Source organism: Alligator sinensis, unplaced genomic scaffold, assembly GCF_000455745.1.
Source record: "Alligator sinensis unplaced genomic scaffold, ASM45574v1 scaffold1885_1, whole genome shotgun sequence".
In the NCBI taxonomy this organism is placed as follows: domain Eukaryota; kingdom Metazoa; phylum Chordata; order Crocodylia; family Alligatoridae; genus Alligator; species Alligator sinensis.
This window is the reverse complement of record NW_005843053.1, coordinates 297,767-322,032: the sequence shown is the minus strand read 5'-3', so window position 1 is coordinate 322,032 and position 24,266 is coordinate 297,767. Positions and strand designations below refer to the sequence as shown.

At 40.0% G+C, this 24,266-nt stretch overlaps 1 protein-coding gene across 4 annotated transcripts; it reads left to right on the top strand.

Moving 5' to 3' along the window:
• Window positions 1-241: 241 nt before the first annotated feature.
• On the top strand, window positions 242-24,250 carry IVNS1ABP (influenza virus NS1A binding protein). Of its 4 annotated transcripts, none has more exons than XM_006037011.3 (15): window positions 242-560; window positions 11,519-11,758; window positions 13,138-13,262; window positions 13,625-13,794; window positions 13,893-13,968; window positions 14,590-14,763; window positions 15,334-15,393; window positions 16,928-17,035; window positions 19,447-19,573; window positions 19,947-20,171; window positions 20,395-20,516; window positions 21,860-21,986; window positions 22,087-22,218; window positions 22,383-22,556; window positions 23,505-24,250. In XM_006037011.3, exons 3-15 carry the CDS (start codon window positions 13,152-13,154, stop codon window positions 23,756-23,758), a joined length of 1,860 nt encoding a protein of 619 aa, XP_006037073.1. In that variant the 5' UTR covers window positions 242-560; window positions 11,519-11,758; window positions 13,138-13,151; the 3' UTR covers window positions 23,759-24,250. The 4 variants fall into 4 exon arrangements, with proteins under 4 accessions (XP_006037073.1, XP_006037072.1, XP_014381946.1 ...); XM_006037010.3 differs by having other exon boundaries at window positions 243-560; window positions 15,334-15,459; XM_014526460.2 differs by lacking the exon at window positions 242-560 and adding an exon at window positions 591-2,240 and having other exon boundaries at window positions 15,334-15,459.
• Window positions 24,251-24,266: the final 16 nt, after the last annotated feature.

Below are 24,266 nucleotides of genomic sequence, written 5' to 3'. Positions count from 1 at the left end.
AGCTGCGCCCGATCCGGGTAACGCTCCGCTCCTCGCGCCACGCCCGCCCCCCCGGGCGCGCTCCCTGCTGAGGGGCCGCTCAGACCCGGCGCCTTCCCGCCTCTGTAGGGCGGGGGTGGCACAGGCGGCTCCTCTGCCGCCGCACACCGCGAAGGGGGAGGCAGCGCCGCCTGCAGCAGGTGGAAACCGGTCCCGGGCGGCTGCGCCCGCTCCAGCTCCCCGCCGTCACCTTCCACTGACCTACTTGCGAGGCAAGGGGCGGGGGAGCCGGGCGGCGGACTCCTTTTTTATCGGCGGAAGGATCGCGTTTCGTTTTACCACGGGACACGAACGCTTGCGGCGGAGTGGTACCGGAGTGGGTGAAGAGGCACGAGCTCCCGCGCGCGGGGCCCGACCAGACTGTGCGCAGCTCGCCTGAGGACGGAGCCACCGACCGCGCCCGTGCACGCGCGCACACACACAGATACACACACACGCACACAGATACACACCGCCCCGCTGAGTCTGCGAACCGGATTCGTCCCAATATGAGCAGCCTCGTCCGCGCTGACAGACACCAGGTACCGCGGGAGGCGCCGCCATCGCCTCGTGGTGGCCGCCTTTGTTCCGGGCCGAGCCAGGGGCTCTGCTGTGCGCCCGGCACCGCGCTGGGGGGACATGGGGGAGTGACCGCCCTTGGCTGGGGAGAGATCCCCGCCGCCGCCGTGGGGTCGAGGGATGCGGCGCCGCTTGCCCCTGCCCCGCCGGGGCCCCGCGTGCTTCGCCCCTCTCCCGCATTGCCAGCGCCCTGGAGGGGGCATTGGCCTCCTCCTGCGCCGGGGAGTGCGGGGTGGGCCCGCCTCAGCGCGGCCTGAAGCGAAGGAGCGTGCTGGAGCCCTGCAGCGCGCCCTGCCGCCCTTCAAGGTCAAGTGGTGTCCATCCGTCCTCGGACCGACGGATGGGCCGCGGGCAGCGCTGGTAGCTTGGACTTCGTCAGAGGGGTTGCCAGCTGGGGCTGAGGATGGAAACCACAGATTGGGGGGAGGGCTTTCTCAACCCGTGGGTCACGACCCAAAAATGGGTCTCAAGAATTATGAAAGGGTCACGAACAAACTTAAATGGTTTCTCCTTTAAAGGAGAAAACCAGGGCTTTTCCCTTGCAGGCTGGCAGAGCTTATCTGCTTGGGCCCCCCTCCCCACACACACACATTGGGGGACTGTGGCAGGGGGCAGCAGGTCAAAAGTGAGGCATGCTGGGTGGGGACTGGCCATCCACATTTGCAAATGGGCCTTGGTATGAGAAAGCTTGAGAACTGCTGCTGTAGGTCAGGTAGCCCTAGCAGCTGAAACATCAGGGGCCAGTCCCCAGCATTGCTTCTGCAGGGTTAGCTGTCACCTGGCCTCCACCTACTCTTACTGTAGTAAGAGTAAGATGTTTCAGAAGAACAAAGTGAATGGGATTAGCCTTTTCAGCACAAAGTGTCTACATCTGATTTTCCCCAAGGTGAAGTAGAGTGAAGACTGCCGAACGTCTTCTTGGTTCTGACCATTGCGAGGTTTCTGGTGGAATGAATAAAAATAAGAGCTAGATTGTTTGCTCTTTGATGCAGTGTGCAAAAAGACATTGGCAGGTTTTGGGATTGTGAGGGAGGCAGACCAGAAATGGAGGCTGACTTTGTATTTGTAATGCTAGTCAAAGAGTTTGCAGTTACGAGGGAGTGGGCTTCAATTTTCCTGAATCCTGCTAGGACCTACAAAATATGAAGCCCAACGAGCAGGTGTATTGTATTGGCTTATGTTTTGAAAACCATTTTTTGCAGTCAGAAACTTATATTTTGAAGCTAAGGTGGTCCCACCAGGGAAAAGTAATAGATCAACTGCAGCCACTGGGTCCAGCTGGACTGGTGCACTTCCCAGAAGTTTGTAGAGAGGGCGTGGCTTGGCTTTTCCAGGCAGTTGTGGGTTTAGTTGTCTGTGAAATTGTAAAGAAGCGTGGGTTAGTCTGACAAGGGAGGCAGGGCTGTGGAGCCAAGTCAGGGGAGAGCATTGGAATAAATCAAAAAGAAAGCAAGATTTTTTTTTATAGGCTTTCTGTGAGAAGCAGCAGAAAATAAAGGAAGAGGTTTGGAAGACAATATATTAACAAATGAGAAAAGTATGCAAGTTAGTGGATTGAAAACAAGAAGAGGGAATATACTGAAATTAATTCAGCAAAGAGAATACAATTGGGGAAAAAGTGGAGAAATTCCAAGAAAGAAAAGGTATACTAAAAGTGTAGGAAATTTAATTTAAAAATATTAAATAGAAGCTTGTGCTTTTAATAAAAGTATGTCTATGCTTTGAATAACTGTGTGTGTTATAACCGTTCTATTCTAAAGTGCTACAACTGTAACTTTTTGAGGGGAGAAGATTGCACGTGATTTTTTATTCTGTGCTAGAATAGTACATTTTTCAAGCCTGCTGTCAAAATGCTGGATAGAACATTATACATTCTTGGTAGGTATGTAGGTAATACTTGACGTGTAGTACATTTTCTTTTTAGGAGGATAGAGGGTGTTCTGTAGATCTTCCTTCCCATTCAATCCCTAATATGCCCATAGTGCAAATTTCTCTGAATCCCTGGTTTAGATTTTTTTTTTTTTTTTTTTTTTACTTACATGGTCCAATTTGTGAGACGTTTGGAACTACCCCTAAAGCTTATGTTCTTCTGCTTTATAGTGTAAATGTTCTAGTCCCTGGTGTCTTTTTCAAAATCTTTTTGGGTAAGCTCCTTTATCCAGGATTGGGTAAAAAATCAATGTTTAAATCAGAGTTTATTTATGTTAAATGTTTTCCTCTATAAGAAATTCTTAATGTAAAATTAAGACCACCTATGTTAAGGTCTAAACTTATTTTAAATAATTATTATGTTCCTTATTCATTTAATATTCAACCAGTCCATGTTTGCTGCTAAAACTTTAAAAGACCCAATTTGCAATGCATTTGGAGCAACCACTAGAGGTTGTATGTTTTGCAGTATTTAAAATGGCTTAATTCAGGGACGTCACTAAGCACTGCAACTCTGAAATGTTTAACCAATATCAGAAAACTAGTTTCTGCAGATACAGAGAGGACAAGTTAACCTAGCTCAGCAGACGTAAGGGATATAGTCACTGAAAGCAGTTGGTTCAGTGTACTATTTACAGGTAATTACTATTTAATAGATAAGTTATAAATGCAGTGCATAGTTTGGAGGGTTTTCTCCCTTGTATACCAGCACATTTAACATAGTTAAAACTAATCAAAAACTACAAAATGCTGACTTTCTGAATTCTGTTGAATTCCAAGTTATTTCCCCAAAGTTTTTACTATCAGTCATCAATTTTATAATAAATGCTATCTGTTTTCTAATGTAATGAAATGTAAATAATCAGAATAAATGGACATCAGATTTTTCTAATTGCTTAAACTTTTATATAGAGTATCTTCCTGGTTAGCATAAAGAACTATTGCTTTAAGTATAAATCATATATTTTACTTGCAACTTAGCATGTCTTGGTGGTTGAGAACCATTGTGAATCAGCCTTTGTTTACAAAAATAACTGAAAAGAAAAAATTCAAAAGAAGATTAAATTGACATAGCCAGTAGTTTCAAGTGATTGTGTCAAAGTTCTTGGTCTCTTGACATAAATCACAGTTAAAATTAATAATTTAAAGAGCTTTGATTTACATGGATCCACCATGTGCACACTGTTGCACACTGGTCAAAGGTATATTGATGTATCTTAAATACACTCTGCCTTATAATTTAGAACAGATACAATTCCAAACCTGTGAAAAGACACTTATTTAATTTATGTTGAATTTTAATTTTTGTGTTACCCCCAGTTTGAAGAATTTTGTTTCTAAAGATTTCACATTAAATGACAAATGGTGTATGAATAGCACAAGTGACTTAAATGTTTTGTGAACTAGGTGAGAGTTTTCAGCAATTGCACAGTTCTGTTTTAGAAATTAATTCCTTATTTGATCATAGGATTAAGTGTTTTGATAAATAATTTGGGGAACAATGCTTATGCAAGTGATTTGTAGGATTATGGCAAATTTCAAGTTCAGTTAAAAAAATTAGTGCAATACACAAACATGTTCTTTTGCACTTTATACAACTGCATCTATTCAGTATTATACGAAGTGCTAATTTAAAGCTTCTAGCCTTTAATGTTATTGTTCCCAGAAAATAGGAGGAAACCCCACTAAGTAGTTTAGGTTTAGGCATATTGGGGACGTCTACATGTGCACTTTAATGCATATTAGTACATTAAAGCATCACCAAAAATGTGCTCTTTAGTTGATGCACATTACAATAGGCTAATGTGCATTATAGCGGCACTAAAAAACACGCTCTTTAGTTAACATGCATTAAGATAGACTAATGTGCATTTTCTTAGTGCCTCGCAATGCAGGTACTAGATTTAATGTGCATTAACTAAAGCCCATTAATGCATGTGTAGATGAACTGCAACACTTTTTTAGGTCATTGCCTTACCCATTCAGTCTTGGCACTTCAGCTGAAAAGTGCAACTATTGTCATTTCTGATGGGGGGGGAATATTATGTTTTGAATGCCTGCGCCATAGAAACTTATTTAAGACCTTAACTGCTTCACAGGAGGCCACTAGCTTTCAGTTACCACTGAGCTGTGCAAGATTAGAGCTAGAAATGTGAGACTCTTGAGTTATTACTGATCTGTTTAGACATCTCATTCTCCAAACTCCACCCAATCAAGTGTAATTAAGTTCTTCCAGCAGTGCCATAACAATGCCAGAAGAAATACCTTCTACTTTTTTAAAGTACTTGACAGTTTCCTTAAATATTAACTTTTTGGGGAAGGGGCTGACTCTCTAGGGTGCATTGTATATAAAAATGGCCATATGAAAGTTGTTAAATACCAAATTCATTATTTAAGGCTTCTAAAAGTACCGTGTAACAGTAATGTTATTCACACATGTCACCTAACTATCAGTATTTAAACAAAAGTAGGGTGTTGGATGAACTGGAGAAATTATCTACTTTCTACCTAAATGCAGTTCTGTTTAGGGCAGACAAATTGTGTTTACCAAGAGTGAATCACTGCAGGCAGGGATTCTTAGGCATACTGCCACTGGTATGTGTTTAGGAGCCTTTTGGTTAGTTTGAATATCATAGTTTGGATATCAAAATATGGTTCTTAAACTAAAAATATTGATTACGTTTTCCACAGGACAGCCATATTTAGGTACAGGAACCCAACTGCATGGACCCAGTTATACAGTTGAAGTGTAAACTGGAAATACTTCAGTTTAGAGATGTTTGTGTCAAGTATAACAAGGTTTGGATTCAGATTGGAACTGCCAGGCATCCCTGCAAACTGTTATGTATCATATATACTCTAAAGGCTAAATAATAACTTAATATATCTGACATTATCTTTTATGATTTGAGAAGAAAATGCAGATGCAAATTAAGCATTCATTCAATTGATGAATGTGCCAGAAGAAGGAAGGCATTTGAAATTTATTAGTTTAGAATGTTTAGGGTTTGGGGTTTTGATGAAGTTCAAAAAATAGCAGAGTGTGATGCATAAAATTATTTATGAAACATTTAATATTTCCAGCCAGATACATACACATTCAGTTTAGTAGGAAACTTAGACTATTTCTATTGCTGTTATGTTTTTAATATGAGCTTTAAGTGTAGCTTGTTTTAAGGATATAGCTAAAAGACAAATCTGGCAATAAATTTTTGTTAATTTGTTTAGATTATAGAAAACTTTTTTTTTTTTTTAGGAGGTGCACCAATAGACTGTGTCAGCAACCAGCTTTTTTTGGCTGATGTGGCCAATAATGCCACGGATAAATGCCCCGTGCATGCACACAGCTGCAGCACAGCATGCTAGCAGTCAGGAATACAGCCAGCAGCATGAAAAGCAGCCAGGTCCAGCTGGGAAGGGCATGGGGGAGGGGCAGATTGAGGCCCCAACAGTAAGGGAGGGAGTGGGGCTGGGATGGGGGGGTTGTCCCGCTACTTTGCACACCCCAGGGAGGCCATGGAGGGACGTGTGCCCCCGGATCTCTGTGCAGGGAAGGGCGGGCTGGGGTGGTGCCGAGCTCTTCCTGGCGGGAGGTTTGAGCCAGGGCTGCACTTGGGACAGGTGGCGGTAGTGCTGGGAGGGGGCTATGGCAAATTTTGGCATGGCTGCAGTCCACCCCTATAGTCCTGTCGCTGCCTGCCCTGAGTGCGCCCCAGCCCAGTCCTCCTGCCAGGAACAGCCCAGTGCCAGCCCGCCTTCACCCCACGCACAGATCTGGGGGCGCACGCTCTCCCATGCCTTCCCAGGCTGTGTGCAGCACCAGGAGATGGCCCCGTGCCCCCTGGACGAGCCACTTGCAGCTCCATCCCCTGCTCTGCCCCGGCTGTGCAGCACCTGCCCCAGCCCAACTCCCTCCCTCCCTCCCTCCCTCAATCTTTCCCCCACACCAGGCTTACCAGCTGGACGCCACTCTCTCTGCTGCCCAGCTGCATATCAGAATCGGATCAGTATTAGCCAATATGGCTCTTTAAAAATCAACCATTGGTATCAGCCCAAAAATTCTCTATCAGTGCACCCCTACTTCTTTGCGTGTTTTGGTTTGTGTTTCAGAATACAGAGAATATGGTTACATTAGCTTTTTTGTGGAAATTTTCACAAAACACTGCTTTGATTTGTGTATGTTAATAAGAATTAGAGTAGTAGCAGTTACAGTCTGTTAAACTGGTTACAAGTTCTACAAATAGACATAGACATTGTTTTACACATACAATGATGAAATGTCATATTAGTGAAAAGTTCAAATACCTGAAAACACTTAGGCTTGAAATTACTGTTGTCTGCAGTGAAGCAGAGTGTACAACATAGACATTCATATAGGAGTTATTGTCAAAATAACCCATTCTAGGTTTACCTGAAGATTACTTGTTAGCTGGTACTCTGGTTGGAAACAAGCTATGCAGAGTTGAACCACAGGAATGAAAAAACACTGAATAGGAACAATGTGCATGTAAACTTAAAAGTAGGGTGTTTCAAAAGTTGGTGTTTGATCTGCTAGGTTAGGTCTAGTGTTATTTCCCAGAAGTCGGAATCATTTGTCACAGTTGAATTGTCTTTTTAAATAGGCAAATATGAAAGTCAAGTAACCGGCCATTAACTGCACTTGGATGATTATTCAACTAACTAGTGCTCTGTAAACAGATTCGTTCTTATTAGAAATGGCAGATATTAAACTTTCAGAAAGGAGCTAAAGTTTGGATGTGAAATTTCCAAAAATAGTTTGTAGCCTCTGAACCTTTCAGAGAAGCTCTTTTCTGTCATAATTCAGATTTATAAAGCTATCAAATATTCAAGTCAAAGAATTTAATTTTTAGAGTACATTATGATATAATGGGTTTAAAACCTATTTAGTTTCAGCAGACAACCTATATAGGTAGACATTGTAAAGTTTGAATTGTAAAATCAAAGTTCCCTTACTGACAGTCCCTTGTTTGTTGTCCATTAATGGGTGGTTTTGGTAACACAGTAAGTGTGTTATGCTGAAAGAATGCAGAATATTTTTTTAAAGTAGTCTCTCCAACAACGTGTTGTCCAAAAAGAGCTAAATGTTTGGGAATCTTAGACACTCTTATCTTTTTCTAATTTTTGCTTCAGAGGAGCAGCATGTCTTCTGCAAATGGTATGATAATCATGCTAACAAGGAAAAGTGGTTTTAAGCGGGGATGGGCAAAATACGTCCTGCAGGCCGCATCTGGCCTGCCATGGGATTCTGTATGGCCCACAGTGGATCCCTCAGTCCCTCCTGACCCAGGCAGAACATGCAGGGAGTAAGTCATGGCTCTGCCCTGCTCGTGGGGATCCCAGGCAATGTCTCCATAGAGGTCCAGCCTGCTTCATCTGGTGCCCCTGGCAGTAGGTGCAGGCCAGATGGGCCTGAGACTGGATAGGATCAATTGCCGCCCCCCTCCCCCCCCCGGGCGCCCCTTAAATGACTGTTCGGACCAAATAATTGCCCATCCGTGTTCTAAAGACTTACAAGTGAGAAGAATTTTGTGGGTGTGTAAATCTTGCTGTGATGCTATAATGAGAGGGAGGATAGGTTGAATTTAAAGTGTTAATTACTAGATTAATTTCTCAGAGAAACTGAAATTACTTATATGCATGTATTCTTCGTAATTTTGACTATGGAAATGATATTTTTAGGCTTTGGGAAAAAACAAAGGAAAATAGGCAAATGGAGCTAGCGTATGCTGATAGCAAGGTGATTCTTGAGTGTTTGGTCCCCAAAGAACTTCCCTAACACATTTTGTGACTTCATTCAGTTGTTACTATATAAAGAAAGTACAGTGTTACAGGGGGAGCATATGCCTTAACAGCTGTTAAAGAATTACCCTGTTGCTCTTGATTTGTCTTGGTAACAAAAACTAGCTCGGCAAGTATTGGTAGTACAAAATCTGGAGATTATTATCAGCAAACATTTGCCAGACTTATTTGGCAAGCATTACAGCCACAACAAACTCTTACATAGGACACACATGATTTGTGTTTTTTACTTGACTAGCAGAAATAGGAAATCTGATTCCCATTCTGACATTTAGTCAGAGATGCAGCCTGGCTGAAAACTTGAACAGGGGGTGACAAGTGTGGGCGGCGCAACACATTTCCCCACATAGGGTCAGAGTGCAAAAGCCTTGAGCATTTATAATTATAGTGTGTGCATGCATACTAACCCCAACAGAGGAAAAGGGCCAACTGCTTTAATGCTAAAAAGGTAGTTCTAAATGCATTTTTAGTTATATAAGTATGGGTTTGTTGTTGGGGGTTTTTTTGTTTGTTTAAGTATTATCATTCACCAGCAAATTCTGGTTATTTAAAAATCATTAATGTAAAATAGCAATATGCCATGGTATTTTTTAAAGATCAGAACTGTATATGTTCTGAATGTAACTTCATTTTTTTTTAACATATTCTTTAGAGGGAGAAAAATCTTGCTTTGTGTGTGTGGGGAAAGCAGAAAGTTAGTTTTTTGGAATGTGCATAGTTAAACATGGTGATGTTACTTGCCATGTCGGAAATTATGAACTTCTATAAGCAAATAGATTATATAGAAATAGTAAGGAGGTCTTGGCTGGACTGATACGTAGTAGTTTTAACTGTGATTTGACTCCTCTTTCTCTTATTTTGTTTTTATATTCTTTAAATGTTACTGCTAAATTTAACCCAGCTGGGTACTACTTGGCTCCTTTAATATCTCCAATTAGGATACACAAGTGTCACATAAATTAATATCGTGAGTCGTCAGGGGGGAAAAGATTGAAAGGGGAGATAATGAAAGAAAAGAAATTGCATGAGGGGTGCACTGATAAAGATTTTACTAATCTTTTTTGGCTGATACTGGTGGCTGATTATTTACCAGCCATATCAGCCGATACTGATCCAATCACCAATATACAGCCCAGCAGCTTGGAGAGCAGCGCCTAGCCAGTAAGTCTGCAGGAGAGAGGGAAGGGGTGTGGGGGGTGCAAATTGAGGCCCCCATGGTGAGGGAGGGAAGGGGCTAGGGTAGGGTCAGAGGCAGGCACTGCCCAGCGGCAGCAGGACACAGACAGGAGCTGTGGACAGCTCATGCAGGGAAGAGCTTCCATTGCTGCATGCATCCCTGGGGGAGGTATGGAGGGCACATGTCCCCTGGATTTGTGCATGCAGTACAAATCTAGGGGGCATGTGGAAATCCCGGGGGCTGCACCAGCCTCTTCTGGTGGGAAGGCTGGGCCAGGACTGCTCTTGAGTCAGGTGGTAGCAATGCTGGGAAGGGGGGATTACAGGATGGGCTACAGCCACTCCAAAGTTCTCCATAGTCCCACCCCCAGCACCACTGCCTGCCCTGCCCACCCTGAATGCAGCTCTGGCCCAGCCCCCCACTGGGAAGAGGCCAGTGCAGCCCCCGGCCCCAGCCCACAGTGGGCTGCCTGCCCTCACCCCACACAAATTCAGGGGGTTCACAAAGCTGTCTGTGGCTCCACCCCACCTTGGCTGGGCAGTGCCAGCCCCAACCCCATTCCCTCCCTCACCGTGGGGGGCGGGGCCTTGATCTGCGCACTTCTCCCCGCTTTTGACACTTCACAGATTTACCGGCCAGACACTGCTCTCCAAGCTGCCCAACTGCATTCCCAGTCATGTATATGCTGCGGTTGCACGCATGCACATGGCATTTATTGGTTACAGACAAAAAACTGACAGCCAATGATGTCAATTTTCCTTTATCAGTGCTGATACAATACGGACCAGTATATCTGTGCACTTCTAAACTGCATAACTTGTAAAACTTTGTAAACCAGAAATTGAAGATGTAAACAGTTTAGACTAAAGAAAATAACACTGAAAATACTAAGATTATCCTTACAGGGGTATAGGTTGTAGCCATGTTGATCTAAGGACAGAGGCAGACTAGGTTCTTTGGGTAAATCCAATATCTTTTATTAGACCAACTCAGATAATTCAAAAAATTCTTGTTTGTAAGCTTTCAGATATAAATACACTTCCTCAGGCTGAGGAAGCATCTGCAGTTGGTGTGCCCACTTCCTGGATAGAATGAATAACAAAGCCAGAGGCTGGTATGCATGCAAGCCAGTCAGTGAAGATGTAAATTGAGGAGTCAGTGGGTGAAAGACAGGTTGTGGGGAGGGGGAGGGGGATGAATGTAGCTGGTAAATAGTGGAGAGGTACCTGGGGAATGAGATGTTAGGCAGGTTATAGTGTGTCATAAATCCAAGGTCTATATTTAGTCCATGATTTTTTTGTATCCAGTAGGTAGATGAAATGAAGTTCGTAGGCTGGTCTGTGAAAAGGGATTTGTAAATTCCCTTTGAGGATTAGAACTGAGAGATTAGAGAGAGAGTGGTTTTTTTGTGGGAAATGTGCCCCCACAGGTAATTGGGTATTCGTGTCTTCGATAGATTTCCGGTGTGCGTTCATTCTGGTGCGCAGTTGTTGCTTGGTCTTTCCTACGTATTTTCCATCGTGGCATTTGGTGCCCTAGATGAGATATATTACATTTCTGGAGGTGCAGCTATAAGATCCAGGAGTGCTGATGGTTCTGCTGTGGAATGTAGTAATTGTGGGGGTGGTAGAGAGATGTTGGCAGGTTTTACATTTCTTGTCATGGCATGGTCTGGATCCATTTGGTGTGATTTAGGTCATAGGAAGTTTGCTTCTGGTGATGAGGTCAGCAAGGTTCGGTGCTTCTTTGAAGGCTAGGATGGGTGGTTCTTGGAAAATCTCTTGTAAGAATTGGGTCGTCTTCTACTATGGGTTACAGTTTGAGGATTTTCTGTATAGGTTCCAGGGACGGGTGATATGTTATAACCAGTGGTGTGCGATTCATGGGGGTTTTCCTTCTGTACTGCAGCAATTCTTCATGTGATATCCTGGTGGCTCTTTCAAAAGATTATCCTTGGTACTTTATTTACTCATTTCCGTTTTCTTTATATCACAGTTTATGATGCATTATTACCACAGAAGAAATTCATGTCTATAGCTTTTAAGGACTTGGTTACATCATTTTCAAGCCTGGTAGTTTTGGAATCATCATTGCAGCCCAAGACGCATCTATCTGCATTTCAATAACCGTCTTCATATAAGAAGATATTGAAAGTGACGTACTGTGCTTTAATACACCTGTATCATTGGATTATTCAAGATCCCCCAGTTATAAATTTACAGTTGTATTTATCAGGTAAATTAATTCCATTAGCTGTATATATGATTGATATCATTATTAATAATATTTTGTTAGTTCTTTGCAGGTAAGATGTAGCCAGAACATATCAAAGTTGCTTATCACATTTTTTAGAAAAAACGTAATACTGTCAAACTTTAACAGGACATTTTATTAGTAAACAAACATGGGTATAGTTAATCTCTGTAGTATGTCTACTGGAAATAAATTAATTTATGCAAGGATGTGTTTTCATTCCCTAGTCTATAAATGACTTGAAGTATTAAAAAAAAACTTTGCATTTTATGGTAACTCTTCAGTTATAAATTGAAGACTTAAAATGTTACCTTTATAATATATTAGATATGGCAAACTACATCTTATTCCAGTAGGTTTTTTGGGTAAATTTTAGGATAGGTGTTTCGAGAGGTACCATGTTCCTTTTGGCACTTCCAGAAATTACATCCTAACTTTGTCAGCTGTACATGGAATATCTAAACATGAAATGTAGAGCAGAGTAGAGATTAGAAGGTATCAGGTTTTAAAAGTCTATCCCTGTCTGAGTTTGTTATTTTGCTATTCTGTAATCATGTTTTCTTATATCTAAAAGTGGTTCCCCTTCAGTTGTGTTTACCATTCAAGTAGAACAATGAGTAGTGCCTGATTAAGACTAAACTGCGGAATCTGTGAATTGGGCTACACAAACTGCTGTCCCATGAGAAAATCCACTTTAACTGTTCTCAAATCATTAAGAGCAACTTTTTAATAATCATAAAAGGTGGTTGTAAGAAGACGAGGTAAAAGCTTTAAACATAAGTTATTTTTGATTTGATGGCTCATGCCTCTTGGCTGCAAAATTAAATGCAGCCAGAGAAATGTAATAGGGTTCTTTTAAATGCTTTAAATTTAGTTTTTAAATGTTTTGTACAGTTAGAAAATGTTTATGAAATAGGTTGAAACAAAGTGAAGTCCTTATACTTTCTTTCTATCAATTGCTCATATGCTTCCTTTGTGGAAAGATTAGAATGCATAGTTTTAGTAGAATTTCAAGAACTAGAATTTCAGTACCACCATTCTTTTGCTGTCATGCTGATCTAATAAAGTATAGGTTACATCAAACTAGTAAGATTAGATTAATTTAAAGAAAACGTACACATGTTGAGATGGAAATATAAATCTTACTAATCTCATTTGTCTGCTAATGCAGGACTCTTGACAACAGTATATTTTTCATAGCACCCATTCAGTCTTACTTCAAAGGTGTTACTGCTCTTCATTGTGTGAAGATTCCAGAAAATGTCTGTTATATTTGGAAAGAGGGTGCTGGTATTGAGAGAATATTGTTTGATAGTGTAGTGAAGTCCTCTGAACGTAAACTTTGCAAATTCTTTTGTTAGCCAAAAACAGCAAAATGATTCCTAATGGGTATTTGATGTTTGAAGATGAAAATTTCATCGAGTCATCTGTTGCCAAATTAAATGCCTTGCGCAAAAGTGGTCAATTCTGCGATGTACGACTCCAGGTAAATTAAACTTTGTCTGCTGGGTTAGAGAGTTAAATGATGTATTTATTCTCTCTGTATATATTGATTCTCTGAACCTTATTTAGAGAACCTGATTTATTCCATAGTGCGAAAGAAATTCTGCATTTGGGAGAAATATGGGGCCAGTTTCGCTCTGATTATGTAACAGAAAGTGCATTAATTTAGTTAATCTGGTAGTTATTCAGTTAATGAACTGTTAATATAAAATAACTTCTCTAATGTATAGATTTGAGCTATTTAGGTTTTCATCAGGGTTACACAGTGTTCTGTCTTTTTAATGCAGTATTTTTTTAAAAATCACTGTTGGCTAGTGTCTTAATTCCTCTTATTTTTTATTGAAGGTGTGTGGGCATGAGATGTTGGCACACAGAGCAGTCTTAGCTTGCTGCAGTCCCTACTTGTTTGAAATATTCAATAATGACAGTGATTCTCATGGAATTTCGCATGTTAAATTTGATGATCTCAATCCAGAAGCAGTTGAAGTCTTGTTGAATTATGCCTACACTGCTCAGTAAGTCTCTTCCTTGGTGGGGTCAGAACATAAAGCTAAATGTTTAGGTAATGCAGCTTGTTTTTCAACAGTGTTTAAAAATAAACTTCTTTTCATAGGTTAAAAGCTGATAAAGAACTGGTAAAAGATGTGTACTCTGCAGCAAAGAAGTTGAAGATGGAGAGAGTCAAGCAGGTATAATTTTAGCTGTAGTTGTAGACCTTCCGTAAACCTTTTAGGGGATGAAACACAAATTAACTTTATCTGGGTACTCCATTGTGATTACATCCTGGAAAAGTGATCTTTTTCTTTTAATAAAGAATACTTGTTGCTCAACAAATCATGCATCACATTCTTGAGAGTCGGGGCTTGCAGTTTGAAAAGACAACATCTTTTTTTACTTAAGCTGACTCTAAATTAATTTTTCCACTGGAGGACAAACAGTGCTTAAGTAGATGCTGACTTGTGTGAAGTGTGGAAACCATAGGTAGATTATTAACAAACTGCTAGTGATTTAGGGAAAAGTTACATTCCGTGAAATGTTGATAGAAAACCTGTTTTGCAACCTATCTTTTTCTCCCTATCCTATGGCATTTTTGTAAAAAAGAAATTGGTGTCACTGTTTTACATGTAACACTACAATAGCATTATCCCTCTTTTAAATATCTGTTCTTGTTTCAGGGAGATGTAAGTAAAACCATTCAATAGATAGAAAACTGAGTGTCTCCTGCATATGGGAAAATAAATGTACATGCTAAAGTGTGGTCATCCAGTAGACTTAGGATATGCTCTGGCCTTTTTTTTTTTTTTTTAAAGGTTTGTGGTGATTATTTACTCTCCAAGATGGATGTTCAGAGCTGTATCTCATACCGGAACTTTGCAAGTTGTATGGGAGATTCACGTTTGTTAAACAAGATTGATGGTTACATTCAGGAGCATTTGTTGCAGATTTCAGAACAGGAAGAATTTCTCAAACTTCCACGATTAAAGGTTAGAAGAATTTTAAATCTGCCTTACTCTACTAACTGAGATAAAACTAGGTAGTAGTGTGTGGGTTGGTTTGTTCTGGTTTTTATAAATTAAGTAAGGTAAGCTATGCATGTATATCAAGGGGTTCTTTCTTCTGGTAGAAAAATTTAGCACATGGTGAGTTTTATAACTCCAATTAAGTTTTGTATAGAATGCCAGTATAAAAGTATCAACTCCTTAATTTAGGTCATATTCCATTGTGCCATGCACATTGGCTTCCCAGGATACACACCATCTTCCTTCTTAAGAAAGCATAACATAGAATTACCTCTGTACTTCAAAATCCGAGAATGTAAAAATATGCATTCTATTCTTGGGGTATAAGAACACAGCCACTGGCTGACATGAAAGGTATAATTTTGCTAGTCTTAAAGAGTACTTGGTCTTTGCAATATCTGGAGGTGGAACAGAAACGTGTCTTAATTTATCTAGGAATAATAACATTTTTACATACTGACCAGGGTACAGTTTGTATCCTGTGGGTTTTTATATTAGCCATTAAACTATATTTTCTTCTGTTTTTAACTCCAGCTTGAGGTAATGCTTGAAGACAACGTTGGTCTGCCCAGCAATGGAAAATTATACACAAAGGTAATCAACTGGGTGCAGCACAGTATCTGGGAGAACGGAGACAGTCTAGAAGATCTGATGGAAGAGGTTAGTTTTTAAGAAAGTGGGATTGAACGGTTTTAAAAAATTAAGCTTCTGTGAAGTGAAGGATGATCCCTTTATTGATTTTTCTTTTTATTTTATTTTTTTTAACCATGACCCTAAAGAATTTAAATTTTACTGTAGGTACCCCTAAGCTGAGAAACTGGGGGGGTATTCAGGTGAGCTGAATGAAACTGTTCAGTCTGGTTTTCTGCTTTCCTTTTTTGCTCAGTATTTGCTGTTGACTTCCAAGTAGCATGTTATTTTGCTTTTGGAAATGGGGAGGTGGTACTGAAACTTACTGTAGATTCTTAATGTTTTCCTTCACAGGTTTTTGCTTGTAAATGAGAAGTAGGTAAAAGCTTCTAATGGTTGTTCCTCCCCATTGATTTATCTCCCCATAGGTTTATTAACAAAACTAGGATACCAAGGCTGAAGAACCAAGAAGAAACCTCAAGTGTATTGACACGTAAAGAAGCAGCTGTCCTGCCCCAGTTCTCCTAAGAAAATCCGCTGTGGGCAGAGAACGATGATGATGATTTAATGGTGTTTACTTACTCCTTTACAGGATTTCTTATTTAAAAGTTTTGTGTGTTGTTAAATGATTTTACTCATGAATACAACTACTATGTTTAGAATGGGCAAATTTTTGAATACTTTCGTTTGGTGAAAATCGTAGACACATTCCAAATTTTTACCCTGCTTGGAAAATTGGAGCGTAGAAAGCCACATGGAGCACCATAAAGTCTTTCCAGTTTATTATTACAGGCAAGGTAGATCTTCGGAACGCTCTTGTGTAGGCAAAAAATACGTGCTGATACTGTTGAATATTCTTACATGCATATTTCCCTTTGAATAACTGGTGTTAAAATGCTCTATGATTTTTGTGTTGCAGTTCAGATGCATTTGAGTAATGCATTGCATCTGGTATCTCATTTAAGCAACACTTTCTCCAAAACTTTTTTTTCCCCCTCATCCCTTTTACCTTCCTTTCCATAATCCATTGTCTGACTTCCCATATCTCTTTTTTCCTTAACTTTTCAACCAAGAAAATTACTGTATTTGCAAAAACTTTTGTTTTCAGAGGATAACAAGTTTGCTTGTTAGAGATTTGTTGATTTGTAAAATTCTGGAAGACAATGTATACAATGCTTGTCCTATATAGTAATGTTTATGTATTGGGGAAAAAGAAGTCCTTTGGAAAAATGAAGATTTCTTTCACGCTGAGAAAATGAGGAAAGTCCTTTGGAAAAATGAAGATTTCTTTCACACGGAGAAAATGAGGCCCCTTCAGCCAGTATTTGAAGACTTACCATCATGACAGCCGCTTCCTTTTAATTTTGTCATTCTGCTAGATTAAGATGAGATGACAAAAACTGTGCTGGAGATTACCTTGTGGAGTTTGTGTAATCTACCTTTAGTTAAGTAGCTATGGAGACAGTAGCCACATGGGTATTCTGTTGCTGTTTTGCAGGTTCAAACGTTGTACTACTCAGCTGATCACAAGCTGCTTGATGGGAATCTTCTAGATGGACAGGCTGAGGTGTATGGCAGTGATGATGACCACATTCAGTTTGTGCAGGTACAAATTGCACATAGTCTGAGGTACTCTGAGGTACTCAGTCTGAGGTTGAAAAGAAACAACAAATGATTAGGGCAATTTATAGCACGCCTAAATACATCGTATACTGTAGTGAAGGAAGCAGCAGTAGACTAATGGTGAAAGGAAACGGGGAAAAGCATTTTATGGAAAGGGTATTCTGACAGTGGTTCGTTTTACTTCAACTAGTTGTAACAAAATAAATTTCAAGTCTAAATATACGGTTCTAAAAAAAAAGTTAGTGAAGAACAAAGGTCGAAAGTGAGCATGCACGCTGGGTAGTTTATTTTTGTAGAAAGCGGTAGGAAATTTAGTTTACTGTGAAGTGACTGAGAAGGGTACAGTATTAGGGCTGTACATTTCCTATGGATATAGAAAATATGGATGCCACAATAGATAAACAGATGGCTACCAAAAAGTTTTCAGACATTAAAGAATTTGGAGGATTTTTTTAACATAAAGTCTAACAACAGCAGAAGTACTGTATTCTGATTTCCAAGTTGATCCCACATGGGAAAAACAATTTTTCCCCAGACATAAGTAAATAACTACAGATAAGTACACTGAGCTGCTATTACCCTTACAATATCCCACTGGAGATTCTGGTAAGCAGGTAAAGTATCCAGAGGGTAAAATGTACAATGTACTAGACTACTAGGATAAAAACTGCACTGAAAAAAAGTTTGAATTGGCATTTTCATTGCATGTACAATGGAGGCGGCTCATACTGAGAACGGGGGCTCAATCATAAGTGAATCCTGTGTCTAAGTAAAAAGTATGTTTATGGTTCTTTAGTAGGAGAAGAACGGTAAACTTACAAACAGGAAAATACAGTAATTTCTTTTCGTTTTGAGGCCAAATGGTACACAGTAATAATAAATTAAGATTTGTACGTACTCAGACCTGGCCTTAAATTTTATTTGCAAGTCGAGTTTAATTGTAGCTTTGTTTACATGACTGAAATGTACACGATTTGCAGTCTGAACGAGAAGTAGTCTCATGGAATAATAGAACGAGAATTGGGGCTCTTAGGTGGGTAGAGTTGTGCAGGAAATAGTGTTACTGAAAATCTGTAACGATTACTGTTGTCCCATGTTTTTATAAATGTCAAGTTCATACATATTCCATGGTGTCAAAGTCAAACCTTAACTACTCTAGGAAAGGAACTTAATACAGTGGTTCTCAAACTTTTTTTTTGGTGGACCACTTGAAAATTGCTGAGGGTCTTGGCAGACCACTTAATAAACTATTCTTGTTTTACAAATCAGAGCACAACTCATATTTTAATATCAGTAGTCTTACTTTTCTGCTGAGATGAATGTGCCTTTTTTTGAGCCAAGTTCTGGGAAGTCAGGTGTAATGTTTGTCAGCTTTAGCCTTAGGTCACCTTTCTGCAGACCACCTGAATGGAGCTTGCGGACCACAGTTTGAGAACCTCTGCAATTATAGGTTGTTGCATCCAAATTAGCAGTTACTATGTCCATCTTCAGTGGCCACTGGTTTTCATTGAAGAATAAGAAGTGCAAATGGAGAAGCAGTCTAATTTCATTAGAACTTGTTTAAATGTTTTTAATATTTGCTCAGAATGTGGATTTCAGAAGCTAAAGCATTATAGTGCGTTACAGATTTTTTGCTGTGTTTCAACGACATCTAAAGATACGCAATGTATGTAGAATGCAAGAGTCCATGCCTGCATTATAAATTTTGAGATTAGGGATTCTTTGCTATATAAAATTATTAATGTTGAATTCTTTTGTACTAACTCTTACTTGGAAAAATAGTGTGGTGGCATCTGAAATAGAGCAATCTTATTGTTTTGGATTAAAAAGTGAATATCCATGCAAAAGAGTAAGAGTGGATAAATAACATGAGCAGAGAGAGTTTGAGGCCAAATCAAAGTCTTAGTTAAACTGAATGTTTCTGAAATTTGAGGATAGATAATCCACTTTGAAATTTGAATGTTTGGCTCAAATTCTGAAGGCAGAGTTTGAAAATGTAAACCTCCAGTTCACGAACTAAGCCTGTGATGGAATGTGTATTTTCATAGATCTAAAAGATGTAAGATGTCTTAAAAATACTTTGTCTAATGGAAATGCATACTTGGCTAAAACTAAACTTGAAGGCATGATTTCTAATCTGAGACAAGGAATGGCTTAGTAGTGATAATTTGGGATTAAATAAATGTTCAGATGGGAGCAAACCCTCTTTGGATGTTGCTTTAAATATCTGAGCTGTTCTGTTCTTTGAAATTTAGGTGTGCTATAAATGATGCTCTGAAAAGGTAAAAAATGAGCATTTTCCTCAATGATATAGAGATTTAGTTCAGAGAAGTAAAGGTAGATCAAGATGTGGTCTTATGGCTAGGCTTCTGTAGCTGCCTTTTGATTTTGCAGAAAAAACCACCACGTGAGAATGGTCACAAGCAGATAAGTAGCAGCTCCTCTGGAAGTCTTTCTCCAAATGCCACTGTACAGAGCCCTAAGCATGAATGGAAAATCGTTGCCTCAGAGAAGACTTCGAGTGAGTGCCTCAGTTTCTTTTGTTTCAGGGTTTCCTGTTGCTCTTGAAGTATATAACCGCCTCATGAATACTACTGAAATCATTTCAATATGCCTATAATACAAAGAAGTATTGTCTCCATTTTCTTGCCCGAGTGGAGATCTAAGACACATGGACATTGGCTTCTACTCTATTACACAAGAAATATGTAATAGAGTAGAAGCCAAAGCACATATCTTTTGAATTCCAAGTCCTTAATCTAAATGTCTTAATTGGATTGAAGTTTGGAGCCTGTTTATAGAATCTCTAGCCATGTAAGGGTCTTAACTTGGAAGCCCCTAGTTGGTGTTTAAATATAGTAGTTATTTTAATTGTTGTAGTTTTTTTTTTTCAGATAATATCTACCTGTGTCTTGCTGTTCTGGATGGTGTATTTTGTGTGATCTTCCTTCATGGACGGAACAGTCCTCAGAGCTCTCCAACTAGTACTCCACGACTCCTGAAAAGTCTGAGTTTTGAGATTCAACCAGATGATGTTATAGAGAAGCCCATGTCTCCTATGCAGTATGCAAGATCAGGATTGGGAACAGCAGAACTTAATGGCAAGCTAATAGCCGCAGGTAAAAAAAAAAAAATAATGAAACCAAAAGCCCACTTTGGTTTTAAATCAAAAGTTTGCTTGTTTTAGAAAAGAATATGAATAGCTACACAGTATTTTTCATAATGCAGTAAATTTAACCCACAATTTTAGAGATTCTTCTAACCTTAGAACAGTTAATGTTCCAGGAATCAACATTTAATTTTATGCTTTCTTGTTTCTGACTCCTTGTGCCTTATCGTTAGGTGGCTATAACAGAGAGGAATGTTTGCGCACAGTGGAATGCTATGACCCCCAGAAGGACTGCTGGACTTTCATCGCACCTATGAGAACTCCAAGAGCTAGATTCCAAATGGCTGTTCTGATGGTATGTATGTGTTGTGTAATGGGACAGTGTTGCATGTTTACAGGGATGGGGGCTAGATGCTTAGACATGCATGTTTTAAAGTGTAGAATGTGGATTATGCATGGAGAGAAAAAAAGTGAAATAACTTGGGTATTAAATTCATGCAAGCATTTACTTGAAACTTGAAAGAATTAAGAATTTCTATGATGATATCAAAAGAAATGGTGTAGGCAGGCAGTGGTGTAATAGGCGCTCTCTGTGTTACAGGTATCATGCAATTAACTGGTTAATTGCACAACTACCTTGAGACAAGCTACACATGCAGAGTAGCTATTGCACAATAAAAAAATCCAGACAGCTATAAAGCTGGACCTCAAAAATATGTACTGCTATAGCTGGTTGCTATGATCTTTAATTTGCACATGTAGCAGGGTCTCTTCTATGGCTGGGAACCCCATGAGCTGTGGGTTCCCAGCTGCAGGGGTGTATGTTGCCCAGCCAGAGCTTTGAGTACTGATGCTGGGTCCCTGTTGTGTGCCTCCTGACAGTTTCTTTCCTCACCCCCCTAGAGTGCATGACACCCCAGGAGTGAGAGGATTGCTGCTTACACTGCAATCTCCCAGCTACTGGGGGTGGGGTGCCCCCGCAGCTGGGTCCCCCTTGGCTGAGGGGGCTCCCCACTGTGAGAGCTTGCTTCTTTGCCTGTGTAGGGACAGCCAGTGGGATCTAATGCATAATCCCACAGTTGTGCCTCTTGCCATGCACGTGTGGCATGACAGGAGGTGCAGCTGTGTGAATTGCACGTGAGATTCCATTGTGTCTTTACCTGCACGTGTAGAGGCCATAGTGTCATATCCCAGTTGTTAGTACAGTTTAGTATCTTAAGTTCCATACATTTGTCATGAGGCCTTCTAGTCTTACTGAGCTGGAAGTGAAAAAAGCACCAAACTGACAGTTTCTCAGTTGGATAGTTCCCTCTATCTTACAGCAAGAGACAATGCCTACTGGAACCTACGGTGCAAAGCTGATTCCTCACACTTGAGGAAACCGTTCATTTTATCAGTTTTGCAGTGTGCTTCTTGGTACCATGGTTAGTTGAAACGGTTTTTTAACAATGGTGATGCTTTCTTTAAACAGATGTAGAAATTTCTTGGATGATACAAGACTGTTCTTGAAATGTAACTGAATTTCCAGTAATTGAATGGTGATAGGCCCAGCTTTGTTTGGTATCAAAATATCTCTCTTATGGCAGGAGTCAGCAAGCTACAGCCCATGGGCTGTATCTAGCCTACAGAGCAGTAGTTTTGGTGCAGAGCTTTGCCCTCAAATCTTGTGTGAAACTATTTTTTCTTTCTTCTGTTTAGGGACATCTGTATGTTGTAGGTGGATCAAATGGCCACTCAGATGACTTGAGCTGTGGAGAAATGTATGATCCAGAAATAGATGACTGGACTCCTGTTCCAGAACTGAGAACCAACCGTTGCAATGCAGGTAATGGCTGTTTTGTTGCCTGTTTCCTGTCATCTTCCTATTTCATTTAGTAGATCACAACAATTTTTTTTTTTCAAATTCTTTTTTTTAATCAAAACAGGAGTATGTGCTCTGAATGGAAAGCTATATATTGTTGGTGGTTCAGATCCTTATGGTCAAAAGGGACTTAAAAATTGCGATGTGTTTGATCCTGTAACAAAATCTTGGATGAACTGTGCTCCCCTTAACATTCGTAAGTTTGCATTGTACTTAAAAGCAGATCTCTTACTCTGTTGCCTACTTAGATATGCTTATTTCTAATGAAAAAGTCCATTGTTATGATGACAAACCTGTATTGCAAATATCATGGTAGTGGATGACTTCTGACTGGTTTTAACTGAGTGGCATCTATTACAGGTCGACATCAATCAGCAGTATGTGAATTGGGTGGATATTTGTACATAATTGGAGGAGCAGAATCTTGGAACTGCCTGAATAGCGTGGAGCGCTATAATCCAGAGAATGACACCTGGATGCTAATTGCTCCTATGAATGTGGCTAGACGTGGAGCAGGAGTGGCTGTTCATGATGGTAAGCTTACAGGTTTTTCAAACGAGACAAAGTTTGCCTAAAAAATTAAGTCTAACTTGTGACAAGCAGACTTTTAATAGAACAAGGTAAATTGCAAAGCAAAATAACTGTTAGTGGATTTGTCCTTGCTGATGCTTTCTGGCTTTGACTTGTCACCTTCACTGAATATCTACCATCAGAATTTTGTGTGGTTTTTTTACCCCTTTTTCATGTTTCTAAAACATAACTGTGTAGTAGGTAGAGCAGTGGTTCTCAACCGGGGTGCCCCAAGGCCTTCTTGAGCTGCCACTGTGGCAGTGGCCAAGTAAAACTGCCCTTGCATTAAGGCTCTCTAATCAGCCTAAAGCAAACAACAAAGCTGCCTCATGCTGTGCAGTGCTTCTGGAAACGGGCATGGGTGGAACTGTCCCATATGCTTGTTTCTATGAGGAGTGTAGGGGGTGCCAGACCAGGTAGGGTTGCATAACATAAGGCAGCTGTAATGCAGGAGGAGCAAGCACGTCGTAACCATTGCTGGGTTATTTGCAGCTGGTATGTGGGGCATTTGTATCTGAAGGCAGCAAAACTCAGCTGAGGCAGCACCAGTAGTGGTTCTCAGTCTGGGGTGCTGCCACATTCACAAAAAAAAAGGCGGAGGTGGGGTGCCCTGGCTCTGAAAAGGTTGAGAATAACTGTCTAGAAAAACGTTTTTATGGAAATAATTCAGAAATAAGAATAGGCAGTCCTAATGCCCAAGAAAGCAATAGCTCGATACCCACAGAAGTACAGAACTTTGCAGTAATGAGAGATTTCTTTTAAATTCCCTTCCTGTCAACTTCTTTTATGGTAAAAAAAAAAAAAACAAAAAAAAACTTCTCTCAAAAATATGCCTAGAAGTAGTATTTTTATGCAGTGCGCTGTCTCTCAAAATTTATGCAGTTACATTTCAATCACACTTCCTTTTAATAGGAAAACTTTTTGTTGGTGGAGGCTTTGATGGTTCTCATGCTGTCAGCTGTATGGAGATGTATGATCCTTCTAAAAACGAATGGAAGATGATGGGAAATATGACTACTCCAAGAAGCAATGCTGGCATTACAACTGTTGCAAATACCATTTATGCAGTCGGAGGATTTGATGGCAATGAATTCCTGAATACTGTTGAAGTTTATAACCCAGAATCAAATGAATGGAGCCCATACACAAAGATTTACAAATTTTAGCCCATTTGAGCCCCCTTTTGAACTAACAGGCTTAGTGATGTAATTGTGTGTTAATAGAGGTACACATGTGAATAAAGTGGGGAGGGCATAGAAGTTGCCAAAAGCAACACAAAGCTTTTGCATATTGCATATTATTAATGTGCTGTATATATTTGTTTTGGAAAGAATATAAAGATGAAGGGTTTTTTGTGTATTTCAGAACTTTGTTCTAGATTTTTTTTTTTTTTTTAAGATCTTGAGGATTGGTATTGCAAGGGAAACTAAACTGATTGGGCATATCATTTCAGGAGCTCCCCCCCATGTTTGTTTTGCCAATTTGCACATTGAGTAATTTTTTTTATCAGAATGTGTTTCTGGGACAGGAGGGTAGGGGTTTGGGGTGTTAGGCAGTTTTTTCAGGCCTCTTTCTTTTTCTCTTAAGTAACTGGAACAATCTGTAACAAGAAGCCTTATTTAAATAGATATAATGGCTATTTTTTTTATTAAAAAGCTGACATGTATTTAAATA